The sequence below is a fragment of the Labrus bergylta genome, chromosome 9, assembly GCF_963930695.1.
Source record: "Labrus bergylta chromosome 9, fLabBer1.1, whole genome shotgun sequence".
NCBI classification, from domain to species: Eukaryota; Metazoa; Chordata; class Actinopteri; order Labriformes; family Labridae; genus Labrus; species Labrus bergylta.
Window position 1 is genome coordinate 6,035,912 of NC_089203.1, and position 24,145 is coordinate 6,060,056.

Here is a 24,145-nt window from a genome sequence, read left to right on the forward strand (position 1 = left end):
AACTAACTTTCGATAAGACATACTATGTATTTCTTGTGCGTGCGTGTGTGTGTGTGTGTGTGTGTGTGTGTGTGTGTGTGTGTGTGTGTGTGTGTGTGTGTGTGTGTGTGTGTGTGTGTGTGTGTGTGCGCGTGTGTGTGTGCCTCTTATTGTACCTTCTTTATGTCGTCCAGTGTGTGTATCTCCGGTGAGAGCCCCCCATGCACACACAGGAACTGCTGGTTCATCAGGGCTGCCAGGGGTAAGCAATCAAACGCCTCCATGCAGGAATCATACACCTGCTCTGAGTACTTAATCTTACCTGGAGATGGATGGTAGGAGGGAAGAGATATTTCAATTAGACAAACCCACTGTGACATGAGGGCAGGAAACAAACAAACATGATACTTTGACATTGATTTGAACTATTCAGTCACCTCAAGTGTTCTACAGTTCTTCTAATAACACATTTGTTTCACCTGGGTGTGAAGTAATATGTAGGCTTTTTACATGTTATTAATTTATGCATCCATCTCTGCAGCATTCCCATATGACCTGTTTCTTTCCTCTGATGTTTTTAAAATGCTAATTCCCAGAGAAGAACAGAACATTGGTAAACGAATGTCCTATATTACACGACAAAGCATCTTACTACAGTCAACATATGCAGAACAAAACCTGGCCCACATAAAACCAGGAAGCAGAATAGAGGCTGCACTGTAGCATTAATCAATATAATTAATTTACATCTTATGGATTGTCTTATCTGGACCTTGGGTCTGTAATAAAGTTTTGATTGATTGAATTACTAAAATTGCTGCTTTATAAAAAAACATGTTTGGCAGCAGTATCAATAAAAACATTCATAACACAGCATCTTTAAAGTACAGTTCACACATGGTGTTATAATACATCTGATACAAAACAATATCAGGGGATTAAAATAGCTGAGAACGGAGGAGAGAGATAGAGGAGTGAGAAGGATGAGAGAAGTACAGATTTTTATCGAGGGCAAGACAGAGGTAGGAGAGCAAAAGGAGAACTGGAGGTCTCATTTGAACAAATCTGACCCTTGACCCAAAATAATATTGACACCCCTGGTCTACACAGTTGGTTTGTAGGGGCTCATAGTGCCATGTGGTAAGGGGGCAGTATCGGCGTTGTTGCTACCTTGCTAGCTCGAATAAACTGAGCCTGGGTCTGTTCAACGTGGCAATGCTGCATGGGTTGCAGTGGCAATGAGACCAATGGTGGTTTTGTAACTTCTCAGTAAGGCATAATTGGGATGAGTGCTTATCCTTTTATCAGAGCAGAAGACGAATCATGTGTTTATTTTAAATAAATAGAAAAGAAGAGAGTTGGGTGGGAGTAGACAGGAGAAGAGATTAAGAGAGGAGGAAGAGGGAGGAGGAAGAGGGAGGAGGAAGACGGATGAAGAGAAAAGGTGAAGTGTCAGGATATAAGACACAGCCACTTTTTAAAACCAGTATTATGAGCTACCAGTCACTGAGCATTTCTGTGTGGGTGACAGAAAAAAGTGAGTTTGCCAGCCTCTCCATCTGACTGGTGGAGAGCAAGAGCTCATTATTGACGGACACTTACACATTTATGAGGACAGTCTTGCACACGCAGTCATAGTACATGCACACACTTGTGGTACACACACAAATACACATCTCACACACAGCAGATGGTAATTGAGGGCGACCACTATTCACCAAAAGCACCAGGGGAAATTAGCTTTCTTGTCCCTTGGCCAATCAGACACAGAGGAGTAAGTCCCTGAGCCAATCATTTGAACCAAATGAAACTGGTGCTAATCACCCACTCTCGGACAGGACACGAGGAGAGTCAGGGAGTCAGGGAGAGGGGGGGGAGGAAATATGAAGAGGAAGACAGAGAGAGATAAATATATGGAGGGAGAAAGAGTGCGGGAGGGATGGTGGGAGTCTGGGAAGAGAGTACGGTACAACCAGGGTTAAAAGTAACAAACTACATTTACTCACATTAATATAACTGAGTAACTTTTTTGTGTACTTGTACTTCTTTGAGGAGTTTTTAAAATCCATAATTTTACTCTTTAAGTATACTTTTAACATTGTACTTTTATACATTTTAAATAGTTTCAAAAACTGGGTAAAAAAAACTGCAAAAAAGGCAAAAAGGAGATTGATACTCAGCAGTTGATGTGTAACTGTGAATAATGCGTACTGTTCATAAAATCAAAATGGATGGGTTATAAAAAATCATCCCCCGTACACTGTGTGTCCATGATAACAATAACTAATCAGACCAATATCATTTTTGGTACCAGGCTGTTTACATGTTAATTTCTGCTGTAAAAACAGCTTTTCTGAATGGGGTGTGTATGTGACTTCAGGCGGACACTCTGCGAACTGCAGGATTTCGCACTTCCACATTAGCTTCATTTTTCAACACCAGAGGTTACCGCTTGGTTCCATCATGTTTTTTCTTAAAGGGATACTTCAATTCAATTCAATTCAATTTATTTTGTGTCGCGTCAACTCATAACAAGTGTTATCTCAAGACACTTTACAGAAAGCAGGTAAAATACCTTACTCTTTGTCTGTCGTTTCACCCGTTGAAACATGAATCTGTATTGACATATGTAGTAAAAATGTGAAATAAATTCTGAAGTTGGTGCCTTCTTGACCGAGAAATGGCAGAAAGTGTCTTTTTGGCTCATGTGGATGAAAGACACTAAATCCCAGAATGCACAGCACCACAGGCCACTCCCACTAAGGTCCTCTAGTTACAGATATTTACTTCAACACATAAGGCCGTTTCCTCAACTGATTCCGAGATTTCTTCCAGAAGGAATTGGCTTCTCTGAAATTCCTGTCAGAAAACAGACTCTATGTCTGTGTCCATAGTCAAACAGTGAGCGCACCAACACTACCAGTACGCCCCAGCTCAGCTGCCTCATAGCTATATTGCAGCTTGTAGAGATAGCCATGATCATCGATTTGAGCACAAGACCTTCAAAATCCCCTTCATCGACATCAATTTGAAGTTTAAAGGCTTTATATGTGATTTTTTGATCCAGCAGATGTCGCCCTTGAGCACCAGCATGAAACCAAAAGAACTCGCGCTGCATTGTTGTGTTAGCATGCTAATGCTAGCGATCTTTATTATGCTCGTATCTTCACACTGCATTTACCTGAGATGAGCGTGATCTAGAAACACAGTTAAGCAGTGAGTACAGTATGCTATTCTTCTTTTCTCTAGTCCCTCAATTAAACAACTTTTACACACGAGGGGAGGAGTCAGCCGGCCGTCCCGGCGATGTAAATAAACTGAAGATAGGACTCTAAAAACTCTGAAAACATCACAGACAGTGGGACTCGGGTGTTACACCCATTGTAGACAGTCATGACTCACAGAGTTATTTTCAGAGGATATACTTGATTTCTATTACATTTATATTACAAGTGTGAAAAATCACATATAAAGCCTTTAAACATAGTTTTATCATACTTTCGTTCTTCTCAACTGTCTCCACAGAGCCTGTTAGCATAGCTTCCTAGCAAGATGACGGACGTTGAGGTTCGTTTCTGGGCGTGAGGTCCCACCCACTGATCTGTGATAGGTCTGTAGCTTCATGGGCGGGTTGAAAACATGAGGAACTAGCGATGTAGTTTCAACCCCTCTCACCAAAGCAGCAAAATTATGATTTTTGCGACATTGGAGGCTTCCTTTCAGACAAGAAATACAGAGCTTTCCCATCTCAGGGGAAAATAATGGCGGGATGCACGACCATTCAAAAATACTACCAGGTTTCTTATGATACAAAGCTTGATGCAAATGGGTGAAGTATCCCTTTAAGCATCTAACAACATTTCCAATCTTTGTTGCCACTGCCCCAACTTTTTAAAAACATGTTTGTCATGATTCTGTTTTGATTTGATTGTAGGTGCTTTCTCATTTCTCCTTCTCCTCCTCTCCACTCTCTTTCTCACGCAGGTGTGTGTGGCAGGGGGTGTGACTGGCTTCTCCCACAGCAGCAGACGGGGCACACCTGGCTCCACTCAGCTCATCAACCTGACAATAAAAGCCTGCTCTTCACTCCTCTGCTCTGCCAGGTAATTCTGTCTTGTACAGTAGAGTGCTGCATAGTCTCCCTCAGTGGGTTTTTAAAGTTACTAACCTAGTAACTCGGCTGCCTACTTTTGTAGCTCCATTTTGTTCCTACCTGTGCTTCTTCATTTGTCCAGCTCCTCTGGTACTCACAGCCTCTCTCCGAATACCTGTTCTTGATCGTATCGAGACTATCTCTCCACCCTGATACATTACATGTACGAGGCCGGAGAGATAGTCTCTTCACTCCAAGGTTACAATGTAACCCTATGATTTTTTTTTTTTTTCTCTGAGTTCTCATCCCCAAAAACTCATCCTCTCTTCTCCGAGGAGAAGCCAGCCATCTCCCCGCCTCCGCTGCCTGCTCTTTTTGTTTATCAAACATTTTACAGTGTCCCGACTTTTAGGAAATTTGAAATCAGGTAACCTACAATTCAGAGAACAACTACAGCACTTGATTTTCAGATAAAAGAGCCCTGCCTCTGTTTCTGACTCAGACAACTAGGACATATTTAGGGCTGCATTGCACTGCTAGTTACCATGTGCCAGATAAGCCAGACAGATATCAATCAAAATGTGATCAGCTACACCAACGCAGTCCTGTGAACGTGTCCAAATCAGCCAAATTAGGCTTTTTTTTGTTTCGGTTAGCGGAAGCTGCCAGTTTAACTGCTGGTAACCATCAAGGCCTGCCAGAGCAGACACTGCAGTTTTTGTACAAATACAAGAAGCTACAGTGGGCAACTTGACAGTCTGTGAGATGCTTCAAGCCTTGCAGCTGTTACGTGGAGTATTCACAGACGGGGTGTTTGCTTATCTGTTACTAAACAGCAAAGAAAGTCTGTGCTCCTAGCAGACAGCTGTTAAAAAAGGCAGGAGCCAACCTGATCACGGGAACCTTAAGACACAGATATAGACGCCAAACCAGGAAGCTGCATGTAGACAAGTTGTTCAGGTTTTCCAGATAAAGAAGAGATATGGGTTGCAGATGGCTTAGCGGTTTGGTTGGGCCTGCAGAGGCTATATTCCTCCAAGTGGGCTACTGTATGTTGAAGACCGACTTGTGGCTTCTTTCCTTCATGTCTTCCTCACTCTCTCTCCTCAATTTTCTACCATTCACTGTCACATCAAATAAAGGCTAAAAGCTCACAACAATACATTTTTAAAGTAGTATAACTGGGAATCAAAAAAAAAAAAAAAAATCAGGTAGATTAAGTAAATTCCATTTTCAACCTCTTATACCAAAAATTAAGAATTGTACGTTTACATGGACTTGAGTATCCCGGTTCACATTCACAGTGAGAGGTTTCTTTGTTAGATAAAGCAGGAAAAGGTTTTTCATCAGAAAACTCTATTATTCATGTACAGGACAAGATCGGGAAAATTATAAGACCAGCTACTTTGTGCCCATAAACAAAATGTTACTTTTCAGAAATTTTAAGGTGTTTATGTGTTTATGAGTTTTGGGCTTGTGAAGTCACACTGTGCACAGGTTTCTCCTCCATCTGACATCATTGTGTGACGAGGTGTCGGCACCCGTCTGCCTTTTTTTGGCCAATTCGAGATGTTGAATCTGCATCGGTCGGCGTGAGAGGAATCTCTCTGATTGGCTGTTCGGAGGTTTTATTTATCTCCAGCTCTCGTCACAGGTTTGGGAAAGCCCCTTGAGCATGTCGCTGTAGTATCCATGCTTTCACCCATTAGAGCGATTTCTCCTTATTAGTCGCCTCCGCCTCTTCTTTTCTTTTTCCACTAGAAGACCAAGGGCTGACAACGCCAGTGACATTTTCAACTCAAAGACATTATACTCAATTAGAAGCACCTATAAAATGACAGCGATGTGAAAATGGCCTGCTGGCGGTATTCGGCTTCTTTTTGGTGTGTCAGGGCCTTTAGCGATCAACTTCCTTGTTTGAGGTTGCGTTCACATCTCCGACAGACTGTAATCGAGTTCACATGAATCGTGCCCCAGACCACCTCTTCCAGCGGACTTGGGCATGGTACCAAAGTACAGTACGTTTGTGTTCACACTGATCAAATGAACCGGACTTTGGGGTCCAGTGTACTCAGATCAGGGCCCAGATCTCTAATGTGAAACCATCATTGATCAATGAAACGCCATGCCATGTTTTACATGTTTGTAATCCATTCTGCTTTTTCAATAGGAAAATTATCATACCTTCGAAAAGTCACATCATGTTTTCACTGCTACCATGCCAATTCCAAGCAGTCAGATCTAAATTCACATTTAGCCATGTCTGCCGTGTCAGTCAGAGCAGAGCAGTAACACAGAGCACCAAGAACAGAGTTTGGTGGGTCTTATACTCTTACCACATGCTTGGTATGTATCTAAATGTTGGTAATTAGTTCCTCTGTTGCTTTCTTTTGTTCACTTACAAAGTCTCTGGCTGTGTCCATACATACCTTCATTCATACTGAATATGACGTCATATTGAGTCAGTAGTACATTCTGAAAGTAGCTACACACATTTGTATGTTGCTAAGCTAATGACATACTAACAGTCAGGTTAGTGGGCAGTATGCAGTAAAGACTTTGTTTTAATTAATAGAAATATGACAGAATATTCATTTTTAATATCCCAAGTCTTTTCAGTTGATGATCAATCAAGAAGCAATTAAATGATGGAAATATTTTGGATGCTTTCCCTTGTAGGATTTGCAAACATGGAACACGGCAGTAATATCGTTGGAGTCAGGACCACACTAACCCAGACCAAGACAAATCCGAGACCAGAGTGCTCCGAGACCGAGACAAAACAAACACATTTAGGGATCAAGACCGAGTCAAGACCAAGACCAAGGCAGGGCAAGACCGAGACAAGACCAAGGCCATAAATATAATTTTACAATAATCAACTTGTGTGCAGCGGGTGTGTCTCTCGACACCTTAACACATACGAGGTATTTTCCTTAATGACAGTAATGACTTTGAAAAATCGCCTTCCAAGCCAAGTCAAGTTTATTTATAGCACATTTCATACAACAGGCGTAGACTTAATGTGCTGTCAGTGGTGGTCTTGACTGTTCTTGATTTAAAATCCGGAGTCCACCCAGTCTGAGACCAAGACAAAATCAATTAAAAATGCTTTTGATTCCAAGACCTTCAAAAAGTCTGATTTCGAGTACTACAACACTAAGCAGTAATAACATTATAGCATTTGAGCTTTCTACCATGAGCATGATGTCAGACTAAAATGGCTGCCAATTCAACGTGGTTCATTTGGGGCCTCATGGGTCTCTGTTTAGAGCCAGCCACAAGTGGCCATTTGACACTTGAAGTTTGCAGCTTGGTTTTCAGCCAACTCATGGCAGCCAACATACAGCTCGTACAGCTAACATGGGGATCTCTTTTTTGTCAAAATGAACAGTCGTCCTCTACAGCAGATTTATTACAAGATATAACTTTAAACTACAGCCTACAAACTATTTGTCTGCTTGCTTCAGTTCTCACAGAAAGAGCTGATTTAGATGGGTAGGATGGTATGATGTTAAAGAGAGTATAGAACAAGATGGAGAAAAGTTACAGATGAAGGAGGAACTGACCAAAGGTAGAGTAAAAGAAGGATCAAAAATACATTTAGACAACAACACAAATTTACTCACATTCTTGTTTGAAGGTAAAATATTCCGTCAGATGTCTACATTCATGGTTTCCCCGTAGAAGAAAGAGTGTCTTTGGGTAGAGGATTTTCAGTGACCACAGGTACAACACACACTTCAGGTTCACAAGGGAAGAGAAAGAAAAACAGGAATAGAGGTGAGAAACTTTATAAGAAGAAGCATATGAAGAACATGAAGAATTTTGGTGACAATGTTATGCATTAGCAATCATTGCAGCTAATAGACATTTACTCTAGTGTACAGTACTGCTGTGGAAATACTGTATGTGTATTTTCTGATAGTGTTTGATTAGAGTAGTTTCACAATATACACAGGGAAGTCCAGGGATGCCACCATGGTAGGAGGATTTTTATTATTTTGGAGGGAACACATTCAGGCACAACTTGTCATGTAAGACTTTAGACTTTATTGTCCTCATGGGGAAATTCATTTTCACATCACCATTTCTGTCTAAAACAGACAGTTCCCACAAAAGAACATGCATACAAAAAACACAGAGTACAACACGGAGATATTTTGACATTTCCATTTCTGTATTTATTAAACAATGATAAATAATGTGCTGGTAATGATTTTTAATGGTGCTGGTGCTTACTAGTTTTCAGAGGCGTATCCAGAAGGGTGGTCAGGGGATGTGATTGGCCACCCCAGGTGCCACCCCTAAAAGCCTAAACTGTGATTGGCTATTTGCCCTGTCAAAGACTTGACTGAAACCAACTATTATTTTGCAAAGGATGCTAGAAGTTTTCTCTACATATCAATGAAGCATATTTTCTTATGTTTGTACTTTAAATTGAAAGTCAAAACGTGCACATTGATTTCATAAGACAGGTGTAAAGGAAAGTAATGCACTCTAGCTAACTTGCAATGAACTAACTGGCAATGTGTCGGGACAAAACATTGCAGGTTAGACTGTGCAGGAGTTAGCATGCTCTTTTTAAAGTAAAGTTGTGACGTTGACCATAAGTCTTCTTTTTGTGTCGTTAAAATATTAAGCTAATATTGTCATTATCTCTTGTTCTAAAGTAGAAATGATTGGTGAGGGTAAATAATTGATATTTATTTGTGTGAGTTTGTGTACACATCACACTTCAGGCCATCCCTGCATAAGTCAGTGCCCCAGTTGGTCCGCTGCAGTCCAAAAAGTCTGGACACGCCCCTGCTAGTTTTATATTTCGGGGTTAAGCTAGGCTAGTTGTACACCCTAGTATTTATACTGATCCTTCAAATTCCTGTCTCCAATGTTCCTAAGTGAGTTTTCCTCATCTTACTCTTGTCAAGAAAGGGAAAGAATGTATTTCCCAACACCCTATTATGCCATTTGCGATAGTGTTACAAATTAGGCAGTGTTGATAGTTTATAATCACGTGAGGCAGAGCTTCACTTGAAGTCATTTCACTTCCAATTAACCCAATTCAAACTGAAAAGTTGAAGACAGGAAGAATAACAATGGAGCCATTACTAGTGAATAGTGTTTGAATGAACCATCCACAGAGCTGAAAGAAAACTGGTCCTTCCCCAAGTCTAAAGATAGACACAATCCCGATTTTGATAAGATCCATCCCAGATGGAGCCTGCTGATTGAGTTGAACAGGAAAAATGAAATGAGAACAGATGTGGCTGTGTCCTACATCTTTCTGCATACGAAATCTCCGAACATGTTTTCATCTTATCATTTTGTTCTTCAGATTAATTGCTCAGAGGGTGTTCCCTCAACTTAACACAAAATGATCTATGTTAAGGCTGCTGCCAATGTTCCCTCTGTGTGCAAGAAAGGAGGCAGAAATACTGTTGAATTATTCATTTTTAGCTCATATCTGCAAGACAATGTAACCACAAAATCACTATTACACTCACATTTCTTAAACATGTAAAATGTCCAATTAACCCCTAGATGAACTATTTCCATATTTCCGTTCCGTTCCGCAGCACATCAAATCCTTTCATTGAATATTTGACTTTAATAATCCAATCATTTGAAATGTGCTTATCTTTGTTTCTGTATATTTGCAGAGGTATAGTGTGTTGTCTTAATAGTGATATAAAGTACTTCTGCATACTGATAATATGACAGTACAGTGCATCAACTGTGTCTCTCAGTAGTAAACTACAGCGTGCTCCTGGAGAGCGTGGAATAGATTTCATGTCTACACTAACATGGACAGTGATTTTGTTGTGAGCCAATCATATGTACAATAAAATACTTTTTCATACAAGGACATGTTGAGATACATTGGGCAAAGATTGTGCAGTTCAAACCCTCCATCTTTACCTCAATGCTAAAGTAGCCTCTGTCCACATAGTCCCCCAGGAAGAGGTAGCGTGTATTGGCAGGAGAACCTCCCACTTCAAACAACTTCATCAGGTCGAAGAACTGGCCGTGAATATCTCCACACACTGTGAAAAAAAACACAAACGAACTTAAAGACCTGAGTTTTCAGCTGCCACAGGTTAGGTGTCAGGTGTTGTGTCATCCTTGATTTTGTTGGACATACCCCTCACCTCCATGTCAGTACCCATTGGTCTGGCCAACAAACCTAACCAGCCCACCTTTGCATGCGGCCTATTGGCTGAAATACATATATGTGGATGTATTTGAACGGTTGTCTTTACCTTGTTGATTTTTTTTAAACCTTTTTCTTAAATTCGTACCTTAAATTCATACCCTTTTTAAATGATGTTTGTAATCTGTCTTTTGCTGACACAGATGAAGACCACAAACCGAAAAACGCGTCGGCCTAATTTGTTAATAAAGTTGATCTTTGTACGACAAGTGTTGCTGGAGCTTTTTGACCTCTTCTAGCTTCTAGGTCAGGTATCTACAATTTAGTAAAGAAGTCTCTTGCTTAGGTGGCTCCATATGGACATATTTGCATCTTTTTTAAACATTGCTCATCTTTCCAATAAATAGTAAAGTAAAAAAAAATTGTAATAAGAATAAATCTTATCATCAATTTCAGTTATCTATTTAAATACTTCAAATGGAAGGAGTGCATCAAGGATCTTGAAAAGGCCCACTGACAAATGCTAATGATATCATTACTATACAGCATTGACAGTTTACAGCTGATACATACAGACTGATTACTTACACACAATTCAAACATATGGTTATGACCTCATATGTTGTCTTACAGAAACATCTTTCACAATGTATTATTCATTTATAATAGCGTGCCTTACAGTAGCTTTGGTATTGTGCTAAAACTAGATCTAGTTCATCATTAGCTAGAACATATCAGCATCCTTCAGCACACCACTTAAAGTGATTTATTTGTTGAAGAAAGTGATAAATAAATGTTTTTATCTAGAGCAATCAGACTTTTTCATAAAGTTCATCACGGGTCTGATGCTATGTTACATTTTGAACGTTGTGTTTCAAACAATTTTCCACAGATTGGATCCAAAGACACATTTTTAAGTATTGATTAATATAAGGATAAAGTTCCTTTCTGCAACCATTTTCCTGTAGCCGTTTTACACGTACCTGGTTGTCTCTCCAAGTGCTTTTCATGTTAATGTGTAATTTTATGTCTGCTCCTAAGCATTCACTTTTATTGGAACTAGAAATTTGGAATGCAAAATGGCTTGAGAGACATTGAGCTGTACCTGCCTACTTCCTCAGACCAGCCTCACTGTTTCAGTAGTCTTTATAAAGCCTGTCAGTTGAGATATCAGTCATTCACCTGCCTGTCTGTTCACTTGTCAAACTTCAAGCATTTCAAGCAATAGTTCATCAAAGTACAAAACTGTTCCGAGTATGTCCCCGACATGATACCTTGCATAAAAGCTCTTTTTCAAAACAATTTTCGAAAGTTTTTGTCACTTAAATGTGTTGGCAAATCGTAGCCAGTTCTCAGGTGGGTGTTTCAGTGTCAGAATCTGTAGAAGTGAAAAAGTTTAAAACAGGCATCAATATGTTACTCATTGGAAATGAGCAGGTTTGAGAACCTCTGCACTAAGCTCCTCGTGATCCTCTGTCTCTCCATCTGCCTGTCTGTCTGTACTTGTCCCCGGGGAACATGTACCTGTGAAAGCCGAGCTGTGTTCCCACACTGCGTGGGCACAACAACCCACATAAAATTACCTCATGACTCGCATTTGCATAAATGGACACACACACACACACGCACGCACACACACACACACACACACACACACACACACACACAAACACACACACACACAAGCAGACATACACAGGTACATTATAGCAGTGTCAGAAGGTTGACAGTGCCTGCGTCTGCCTGGCTGCATGTCTGTTTTCTGTGTCCCCATCTGAAAGGTTGTTTTCTGTTTTGTTCTTCATCGATCTCCCCTCACCTCCTCCTCGCTCTGGTATTCTCCTCGGTTCATATAATTTTGCTGGCATGGGAATACATGGCGATATAACCAAAAGCTACAGCGCCTGCTATTGTAAGGCACATGGGTGCCAATCAGTTCTCTCAGTGAAGTGTGACTGAACAACAGTTCATATTAAAGGGTGGCAGATCCATGCGGCAGATTAATATTTCAATGAATGGAAAATGCTTAATTAATACATAATAACGGATAATTTTTTGCTTTTTCGAGCCACAGCCCCATTCCTCCGTCTCCATCGCTGTTTGACTGTTGCTATCTGTGCTCACTGCCCACTCTGCTTGAATTTGATCCATGAGAACAGATATTTAGCTTTTTGATGTTCAAGTAGCAACAATTCCTTATTCACATTCCTGTTGACAGTTAAATGAGAGGACCGGTACTACAATCCTGCTGCATGGTAAACACTCAGATTAAACCACAGGTGGTTAATTTAGTGAAACAGAGGGAAAAGATACAACCTGGCTCTGTCTTAAGATAATAGAATCGATATATAAGCACAAGTCAAGCTCATTTTTTGATACAATGTATCAGGGGTGTCTAAATTTAAAACTAGAGTGTAAAAATCACAGTCCAACATTTTAGCTGGGTTAAGAACCAGACTATCTTTGTTAAGAAACTCAGCAGTGACTCTCGGAAGTTCAGCTTCCTGCCTTAGTGAAGCACACATCCCTCTTTGATATGGCAAAGTGATCTGTTATTGATTTATGTTGAGGTTTATTTTTGGGCATCCTACGCCTTCAGTTGAGAGAAAAGAGTGGACAGAGTCATGAGTTCCTTCTTTTCTTTCATAACAAAATCAGGTTTTCACAGGGGGGTTGATGACATATACATCCTGCAACCTGTGCATGACCATTGACTGCACAGTGCACTCAGTACAATCTCTGCTCATGTAATGACACTGCTTCATTATGTTGTCTGTTTGCCAGTATTTTCTTCTCTGCTATTTTTTTTTTTTTTTTGATACTGTGAATATGCCAAACTACTCCATACGTAGCACGGATGTCTGCCATTTCCGCGTTGTGTAATTTCCTGCTTCCTAAGATTGCCCCCCCCCCCCCGTCCAACAGGGACAGCCTCCGACCATGACCGACATTCTAGCGGCACTATTAATGTACTCTGAATTCAAGACTAATACCCACATTATTTTTCATCCCCATGCCGTACCTGTGACTGGCGCCTCAATATCCAACATTGTGCGCTCTTGACGCAGGATGGCAGCGCCCTCATCGATGATGCGCAGTGCCACGGCCTCCTCTAGACGGCCCTCCTTTGTGAGGTGAGCTTTGAGCAGGTCCACCCGCGGCCGGCCCTCGGTGTCAAAGACCTCTTTCATGGTAAGCCGGTGGGCCAGGGGGAAGGGGACCGCTGGAGAGGGAGGTTGGGAGGACAGAGAGGAGAAGAAAGTGAGAATACGGTTTAAAAAGAGGAGAATCAAAGAGCGACGAATAAAGGAGGATATATTATTACAGATATGAAAAAGCGGAAGGGGAGTTTGAATATTTGTATTGATTGCGATGAGGGAGGTGAACCAGAAACAATGGAAGATATTGTTTATTAAATGCGGAGTATTCCTTGTTCTATATAAAATCTGGACAACAAACATGAGGATTTGATTGTGTGTGTGTGTGTGTGTGTGTGTGTGTTTGCATAACTGCATGGGTGATAGCGTGTTCACGTGCCTTCTGCATGCGTGTGAGTCTTATGGAGGCCTAGGTGGGTTGAAGCAGGGGCTGCAAGAGTTATCAGAGCTGCCTTCCTCTGTTCTGTAGTAATGTCTCTCTGCGTCTCTGCCTCTGTTCTGCAGTAATGTCTTTCTTACATAATGAAGGCCCCCAGGGTGCTGATGGAGCGGGGGGTTGACTGACAACGGGGGTGATACAGCAAGAGTGCACTGCTGCACGTGCAGGGTAACATAAACACATATGAAGACACGCTCGACAAAACAGACACACACTGATGAGCGGTCTTAACAAGCACAGACTCAGTGGCAAGAAACAAAAGGCAGAGGCTCAGGGACGCATGCGCACATCACATATGGCACAATGCTGTTAACATGCATGATTGGACGTGTGTGTGTGTGTGTGTGTGTGTGTGTGTGTGTGCCTACAGTGGAATGCACACATAGTCAAGCTCATAAAAGGTATTGTTATGCAGGATCCACAGAGCCAGTTGGAGCCCCACCAGTGCTAACACAGATAATGGCCTAGATCACAAACTAAAAACTAGGCCTCTCTCTCTCTCTCTCTCTCTCTCTCTCTCTCTCTCTCTCTCTCTTCTCACACACACACACACACACACACACACACACACTTTCATTCTGTCACTTTGTCGCTGTTTTGCACTCTCCTCTTTTGCCCCTTCCTTGTTTTGCTCCTGCTTACTTCCCTCTCTTTTGGTCCCCTTAACAGAACACAACAAGCCTTCAGTTAACTTGACTTTCATGGTTACATTTCAATGCGATGCTCACGTTGTTGTTTTTTTACAGTAAGGGTAGCTCAACAACCACATGAAACCACACCGCATAGTTTGATGTGATACTCACTAAAACAGTAGCATCATTAAGCCAGTATGACTCAGTTAACTTTTAAGAGTCCTTTTGGTTTGTGATGAATTTGGGACCCTCTGTGGTAACAAAGTGGTACCTCTGTTTTTCTTTTCTGATCTTCTCCTGAACATTTGGAAGTGGTGTTTTTTGATGAACTGTTGTCTTTAAAGAAAAACAGATTTCACTCAGGGCTTGGTAACATGATTGCCAAGTTGTGAACCTGCAGCAGCCAGCATCCAGAACTCATTCGATTCCTTTGCCTCAACAGTAGAACGGATGAAACCAGTGAGACCTTCTACTCCTCCTAATCCTTTCCCTTGCAGCTGGACTGAAGACAGCACCACTTTAACCACCCAAATGTGCAAATGTTTCATTGATGTTTGATCTTTGTATTCATACTTTTTGTCCACCTTTATTAACACTGAAGTAAATATTAGTTATATGCACAACGTGGTGCTCTGTGCAAGCCCTTCATCAGCCACTTACTGAAGCTCAGGCGTTGTTTTTGGGGCCGATAATTGTGATACTGTCATTGGCACCATTACACATTGCCCGTTTGTCAATCATTGCTTCCTGAAGACGTGCGCCACCCAGCAGCCTAACAAAGCATTAATAAGGGCGCACTCTAAACTAACTTCACATACCAGCACACACACACACACACACACACACACAGTGGAAATCTCAACACTAACAATGCATCTAAAGCAGTGGTATTCACGTGGAGTAGCAGCATACCGTCACAATAGAAAAGCCCGGGGACAAGCCAGCCGAGGTTCCAGAGAGTGCACAAGTTTGTTGTCCTGCAACTCAGGTGAGGCTCAATCATAGACTGTATACAAATGAACAGTAGGGACAGGCTTGATGAGCCGCAGTATAGACGTCATTCTGCTAATGAAAACACACATTTACCTTACTGATAAATGCCATAAATCCCTGAGGCATAAATCCCCACAAGAGAACAGATTATTGATTGAGATGGTTTGAAGTTACGGAAGGTAAATGACTCATGTTTTGGTCAATCATGGCATTTTATACCGTTTTATAGCATCACATAACAGGTTACACAAAGTCAAAAGATGACTTGAACAGTATATGCATGATAGTAGCTTTTATGACGAAACCGGGGCTTGAGAAAAAATTTTCTTATTTGCATTTTGATTTTATCGTTTGAGGGGTATATGACATGTTCTGCAGCCCGTCAGTAGGGGGAGCTCTAATCCTCTCATCTGTACTTGATTTTTAATGTTGAAAGGCAAATGTTAGTATGCTAACACACTAAACTAAGAAGATATTCTCTTAATCTAGCTTTTACATAAATCATCATCCATTTTTTATTTCTGTCAAAATCCTAAATGATATTTGGTTTTAGGGCTTTACAGACATAAGATTCATACACAAACATCAACCAGACATGCCAGATGGCCCATAAACATTAAACATCTAAGGATCACTTGTACAGCTGGGAGCTGTGATATATTCAATGTCAACACATTTTGTCTGCATTCATATTTTGCACCAGACACAAATTCTGATGCATAATGCATCCTTTATTTACCGATCATACACGAAGTAAAGAGAATGTGGGTAAAAGACACAATCTGTAGGCAGCAAAACTACAGGAACTATATCATACATTTGGAAAAGAGCAAAGGTAGGTCAAAGGCGGAGCTTTCGGAAAAGGACGCTGAGCACTTTGCTTGTTCTCTGGGCGGCCACCTGCTTCTCTGAACGCTTTCTCCTCATTGAAAATGGGGGCGCTCAGAAGAAAACGCTAGGTGGACACGGGGCCTAAAGCAATACTTCCTATAGGCCTATTTAGTTGAAATATCACCTAGAACAAAGAGTGTCAGCCAAGATACTGATGTTAACAAAAGCACAAACATGCTTTGATATCCTCGTGTTTTCTTTTCAAAACTGGTTGTTTAAAGTGAATTGTATTGATTTTATTGTTAAGTCAGTTATGGTAAAGTTTAGCATGAGAGAGGGGGGAGAGAACATTTGAATCTTTTTAGGTAAACAAAGGTTGAGCTGCTAAAAGTCAAAATTATATCAGAACAATTTAAACAATCGTTTCATTATTCAAATTTCAATTTCAATCATATTTTGTTCTTGTGTATGTGCAGAAGAAATGACACCCACTGCAATACAACATGCTGAGTGTCTTTGACTGCTCTGGATCAACCAGCCTATACGTGCAGTAGATAAGTGAGACCAGATAAGATCTATCAAACAAACATACATCTCAGTCATGTGTCCTACCTTGAATATCTATCTGTCACAGAATTTTAGGACTAGCTGGCTCTTTGCTTGACCTTTCAACTTTAAAACATCTAGTTAAATGTAATCCTGTTTCTCTCTAAAGCCCCTTTCACACATGCGCTGTACTCCAGAACATTTCCTAACGTCCAAGTGGACTACTTTTGTGACAATCTGTTAACAATCTTACTTTTTCCTTTCAGCTCCCAAGGACAATGTATGCAAGCTCAGGTGAGCCGATTTGTGAAAGAAGCAGGAAATAGTCTTGAACATTTACCACGTGTGAGTGGGCAGAGTGAGTGATTAAGTTGTTCAGCCTCATTTTTACTCTTTTCTTGTCCTTTGTTTGTCCTAATGACCTTATAGTGATATTAACCCAGAAACAGACGTCAGTTCAGAAGACTCCTCCTTCTCCTCCCCCTCACCAAACAAGTTGTAAGAGCTCATCCGACATCCAGTTTTCTCCTGCTATGAGGTGCATGTCCCTGATAATAATCAGTGCCTGAATGACCTAAAATTATCTAGAAAACGGAGGGCCAGGTTGTTCAAAAGTACACCATCAAGATAAAAGCTATGGGATAGGATCAAACTTTGAAATCGGGTTGTTTAACAGAAAAAAAGGACAACATATTGGACAAGATAAGGTAATCCAATCCGGGTTTTAAAACAGATAAATCCTCCCGTTTGTGTTGTTCAAAACTTTTGAGTAGGATTAATATTACTTTGATCCAAAGCAGCAGAGGGCTGGCTTCAGACTGGATTACAAAAAACAAAAAACTATTACACTGGTTAAACAACATGTTACAAAGTAGTGGATATTTGAAGATCATTTTTTAAATATATTTTCACAAGAATGCTGTTTTTCTTCAGTGACAGAGTGGATTAGGTAGACATAATGGTTGTAAAACATGAGGGATTTTATACCCATAATATATTTCTCCAGATGCAGAAGTGGAGTACGAAGCAACAGAGTCTGCTATACAACGCTATAATGAGAATATTTGCCTTTATACTAATGCTACATGTAGTTCTTCAGAATCACTATCAACAAAAGAGCAGAGAAAAGCAAGCAGGCAAACAGAACTCATGATGCAGCTGCTTAATTACGTGCACAGAGATCGTAGCGGTCGCATGCATTACAGTCTATGCACCGATTGCAGGGAATAAACTTCACCACCTCCTCCCACTTGCTGGAGGGGAATTCTTCTCACATCAGCTCACTCTGACTTCTGAGGAAAAAATACAAGCGGGCTAGCAGGAAAAACTGTGGATAAAGTCAGAGTGAAATAGTCGACTGTTCGTAATCGCACATGCAGCTGCTCCTAAAACTATAAGGAGTTTTTCAGGAGTTTTGTGCAAGTGTGAAAGCCCTTTGGTGTAGTGTAAAGTCCCCTCTTGAGCACTGGTTTATCTGAATTTGGCAATCCTTTAAAAGTCTGTCTGGATCAGGTTGATCCAGTTTTTCTTTGGAAAATTGTGATTAAAGTGAGCTTGATTACGTTACCTTTATTGAAAAAAGTGGACTACCAAATCCAGATATTTTTATCCATATTGAACCCTTTGAACAACCAAGGCCCAGGAGTTCATATGTGAAAAGGCTTTAGACAGATGTCTACACCCTTTAGTTAAGTCATTTTAGCAGAATATTACAGCAGAGTCTTGTTCCACTACCTTTAACCTCTGTTGGTACAAACTGTATAGATAGCATAAAAGAGGTATTTTCCATTTTAAAGCTCCTGTGTGGAGTTTTTTTTTTTGGGGGGGGGGGTCATGAAAAAGACTGAAATGAATGAGAATGACTCTCTATGAGCTTCTGACACAAACAAACAAAGTCCATAAATCAAATTATAACGTATTTTCATATTGTAATGACTCCCCAAAAAAGTTTTTCCATGGTAAAGAATCTCAATAAGTGATACATTGATTGTTGAATGTTAAATGACCCCACGGTGGTCGCCAAATTGACACAAACTAAAAGTTCCATACAGTAGTGGGCTGCCATAAGACCTGAGATTCATCCATATGACAGTCATTTTGTGGTAAGTGTAGTATATTGGGATATAGAGATACTGTATCATAACAGATTGCAGACACAATACATATTCAAGCAGTACGACCCCCTTCCCCCCCTCAAAGAGCCCTGCGATGCGATACTCAACTAATGTCTTTCCACCGAGACCCGGAGAAACAGAAAGAGTCGCGCTGCAAGTGAGGACACCCACCTATTGTAGCTGTTATTTGCTAAAATTTGGAGAGGGGAGAATACAAATTTATCTGATTGCTGCGCCACAATTCACTTTCCTTTTAAATTCTGACACCTGCTCCGACATGAGGAGAAGGCGCTGCTGCTTAATCAGTGAGTGTGAGAATCCCTGCTCTGAGTGTCAGCGAAACGTGCAGAACACCGGAGGACTCAATCTGAGCCGTTGTCAGTCACAAACAAGTATTTAACGCTCGCTTTATTTAACTGACAATGTGTCCTGAAACCGTTGATGACCGTCTGGAATAAAATCTATGTTGTGGCAGAATGTAATACCGATGTCGGTATTGATACCTGTTTACCTACCTGTCTACCCTTCCTCACAGTAGATTTAAGACTTTTTTTTTTTTAAAGGATTCAGTTATAAGCTCAACACATGCTGAGTTACTCAGATACTATCCCACCTGTCGGAGAATTCAGAGGGCAAATTTAATCAATGCTAGCTATAAGCACATGAAAGGATCAGCTCATGATGGGAGTAACATGAATTATCAAAAGAGCACAAAGTCTATAAATCCTAGCCTTCATCATGTAAAGTTACACATGTTACAGTTTTCTATTCCCTATTGTTGATATTTACAGTTACTTATACAGGTAGATAGTACAATGTTGCAAAATTGCAAGCTTGTCATGTGACAACCTCAAACCGTAAATGCTACCTCTCTGTGGAGTAACAAAATGTGATACGATAAGATTCAACTATAACTGTCATTTTTACAAAAGCAACCAATTGAATGAATGGATGGTGTGTGTGTGTGCGTGTGAGGTGAGCTTGACAGAGGGATGTCAGAGGAGTAAAGAGGTGAAAGCATCTTTAGCTTCTTCCTCGTGTACTTTGTACTGGTTTTGTCTGCTGGCCTCCTCTCCATGGCTGAGCTCCCTTGTGTTGAATCTATTAAGCATCAAAACTGCCAGCTCAGCAGCGCTGTGAGGGGGAGCCTGTGAGAAAATGTATGACACAGCTTTCAACCAAATCTCCTAAATTTGTTTGGGCTGGCCTAATAGCCTAACGGAGCAGAATCTGATCAGAATCATCTCATTATTGTGTGCGTCCTCACTAATGGCTAAAGTTAATTATGTTGATATTTCATCAGTTTTAATAACACATGGCCCACCGTTCACAACGAGGGAATGAAGGATGGAGGAAGTGACAGGTAACAGAGAGATTGCAGAAATGACTGTAGAAGTCACCAGTGATCCATCTGCCCTTAATTTGTCTGTCCCCCAAAATATGACAAAGTGGAAACAAAGCGTCACAAACATACTCCTCAATTAACGGGTTGTTAGATAATTGGAAGAAAGGGAAAAACTCTTTGACACTGAGAAATAAATGTATAGGATTAAATGACAAGAAGTTGAAAAAAAGCAACAGAAAAACTAACTTCAGAAGCACATACAGAACAAAGCCCTGTTTATGCAACATGCAGTGATGTGTACATTCATTTCAGTACAATATGGTTCCAGCTCACACTGTACCTGTGAGGTGTTCATCATCTGAGATTGACTAGAACTAATGGCATGCCTATAGTTGTGTTTTTGTCCTCATCCTCATCTAAATATCACACAAACACACACACACACACACACACACACACACACACACACACACACACACTTCAATAGCGGGACCTCTACTACGAAGCAAGATTAGTGCTTATTGAGGAAACATCAGGTTTAACTCTTTGTTTTCAGACCTAAAAAAAGGTTCTTCACGTCATACCAGGGTAGGTTGCCACGGTAACTTGTGCTGAACCTGCTCTGGAGCAGGTTATGTTCAGGGTAAGAGATCACTTTGTAGAAAGAAATGACCAATCAGATCCTGACCTAGGAGCTCTGTGAGCTGATTGTGAGAGAGGAGGCTGGAGAGAGATCGATGATTTTACTGACAAAGTTTTTATGAATGAAAGTTTATATTTGTGCTTTATTGAGATCATCAAACAACACAGACTGAAAAAACACCAGAGCCTTGTAGTTATTAACTATCACTTTTAAAATAGCTTTCATTTGTTACTGTCAGGGATGCAGCTAAAATATTAGGTCTTCAATTTTCAGACACATCTCAGTAGTATATCTGTGCAACAAATGAATTTATGGGAGAGTTAGTCAGATCTCACAGATCTTCGTTTGGCCGCTTAGCGAGATCTTAATTGTCCGGGTAAGTGAAGCCAGGTCACTGAAAGATAGTCTGGGTATGTTGAACTCGCTCTGTAATACAGGCCTCAGTTCATCCTCCTGCTTGTTTCTTCATGAATTAAATGAAGGAGAAAAATTGGAGCAGTGATTTAGAAAAGAGGGAGGAACAGCAGAGGTTGAGGTGCATTAGAGAGAAGTGATGCGGTGGTTCACACGTGTATGTGTGTGTCTGTGTGTTTACCATCTTTGACCCAGATCAGCTAACACAGTTCCATGGGTCTTTGAAGGTGGTGGTGGTATAGGGGGGGAGAGACAACCTAAGATGTGTTTGAAGTTCTTCAATTAACTCACACTTCACACATGATGGAGCATCTGTACACACACACGCACACATGCACACACACACACACACACACACACACGCATACACACTCTCATTCACACACACGCACACATGTACAGACTGAATCAACAGAAACAACGGCCCATCCCCTAACAGCATGTCCTCATTAGACAATCCCTCTCTCTCTCTCTCTTTTTCACTCTCTCTCTCTCTCTGGAGTACCTTCTCTATAAATAGCCCCTGCCCTGCCACCCTCCCCACAAGGCACACAGACTGGCCAAGGTGGGAACCCTTGCTCACAAGGATAACACAAAAATCCATTAAACCCCCAAAAACATGCACACACACACACACACACACACACACACACACACACACACACACACACACACACACACACACACACACACACACACACACACACACACACACACACACACACACACACACACACACACACACAGCTAACATAGTTTACACATCGCTCTGAGGAGAACTATGAGGGAATGGAACAGCATGTTACACTCAAATGAAATATGCCCAGTTTGCCCTTAGCATTGCCAGAGGTGATCTGTGCTTTGTCTGTATGTGTGTGTGTGTGTGTGTGTGTGTGTGTGTGTGTGTGTGTGTGTGTGTGTGTGTGTGTGTGTGTGTGTGTGTGTGTGTGTGTGTGTGTGTGTGTGTGCGCGCGTTTGTCTGGGCGTGCATGAGGGTTTGTGCATGCATGAATGGATATATGCATGAGTGCATTTTGGATATGCACTTAGCCTTAGTAAACACTCTTCACATATTCATTGATACCTTTAAAGGTCAGAACTCTCTGACGACAAATATTGCCTTTCAACCCTTGCAACTAAACGACTGAATAGGGACACATTTTCTCATGTGAGACTTTAAGGGAGCTTGACCTTGGTTGCAGAAATAATTCATTATTTTCAAACAATCAGTGTGTTTACATGCAGTTAGATAGAGTTGATTTATTGTGTTAGTTCGACCAAAACTGGACTTTTAAAATGTATGTGAACGTGTAAGTCCGACTGAAATCGTACTAAGTTGGACTAACACTATAGCTAATGTGGATGGAACTTGATTAACTCTTGCATGTACTCTTCTCAATAGGACCCAAGCTGGCCTAAAGGCGTTCTATACATGCTCCGAAGTTCTTGTGCGGGGCTTTGACCTGCTAGTTGAACACCCTAATAAACAGTATAAACGCATAGCTTAGCAGAAGCTGCGTTGCCTTCAGATATCACCATAAGCTAGAGGGACATCGTGTATCAGATTTGTACCAAAGGTAAGGGTAGAGTATGTATCAAATGTGGGTAAGCTGTAAAAATTTCAATGTTTACACCATTTGACAATAAATGGATTCTCCCCCGTAGACAGTAGTTCAATTAAACTGCGTTACAGAGCTAAAAAGTGTAGTTTGACTTAACTGTGCGTGTAAACGTAGGCTACTGAATGCTAGCCTTCCATCAACAGATAACAGCCGACTCGAACAGATATAAAAATATCAAACGGATATTGGCTATATCTGATATCTATTATCAATCAGAGTAGCACACTTCCACCCTATCCAATTTATGAAAGACATTTGGCAGTAAAATGATCTGTTTGTAGCCTCCCTGCATTAAGTTTGCACATACAGTATGCCAAGTAGTGTGGCAGGTAAAAGCCCAGGAGTGATAAGTGTAGCAACGGACAAAAATCAGCAACAGAAGTCTGCTTATGTGACCAAAAAATGTACTTAATGTGTACTAACGTACTTACGTTACGAAAAGGCAAACACTTGCAGTTAGGCCAACTTTAAACTCTGTTGTAGTTGGCACATGGGAAATGGAAAAAGCAGGACCTGACCAATATGTTTTTTGGGGCCGATATCCCCATTTAATAGGGGAGAAAAAGAAATCCATTCTGAAATATCGACCAATATCTTTGTTAGATCTATGTTCGATCCATATAAATAGATACAGGTATACACATTTTTTCATTTTGATCCCTCAGATCAAACACTTGTGTAAAAGGTATACAACGAAGACACTGGACTGGAAAGTAACTGTGCATGTACGTGCATCACTGCTTGACACTCTGGAGAGTGATTATGCTTTTTATAGTCCATATAGCGCCCTTCACTGGTCAAAGAGAACTGCTAGTGTAATACAATGAAACTCAAATGAAAATAAATCCAGTAATATCGGTGCATATCTGCAATAAAATTAGCGGATACTGATAGTCATTTGATATGCTAATATCGGAATATATTATCGGCTACCCGATTAATTGGTTGGGCTCTAATGGAAAATAATACATTCTAACTTTATGACATCTATAATCATCCATTTTTATTGGTTAGGTAACAGAAAGGTTGATTTATATTATATATAAATCAATTATTAGAATTTCTGGATTGTATTACAGTATTATATAAAATTAGTAAAAGCATTTCAAGTACCGATGTGACTAATAAAATATAGTATGTACTGTCACCATTTAGATCTAGTCTGCCCTACATATTATTTTATGG

General features: G+C 40.7%; 1 protein-coding gene across 3 annotated transcripts in view; it reads right to left on the minus strand.

Annotated features, from left to right (window-relative positions):
- Positions 1 to 24,145, minus strand: part of ppp3cb (protein phosphatase 3, catalytic subunit, beta isozyme) — a 42,089-nt gene that overhangs the window by 13,813 nt on the left and 4,131 nt on the right. For all 3 annotated transcript variants that reach the window (XM_020629681.2, XM_020629679.3, XM_020629680.2), the window contains exons 2-5: positions 13,246 to 13,446; positions 9,992 to 10,116; positions 7,702 to 7,813; positions 156 to 301 (exon numbers count right to left, since the gene is read on the minus strand). In XM_020629681.2, the coding sequence (XP_020485337.1) occupies positions 156 to 301; positions 7,702 to 7,813; positions 9,992 to 10,116; positions 13,246 to 13,446 (584 nt within the window). The remainder of the gene's footprint in view (positions 1 to 155; positions 302 to 7,701; positions 7,814 to 9,991; positions 10,117 to 13,245; positions 13,447 to 24,145) is intronic.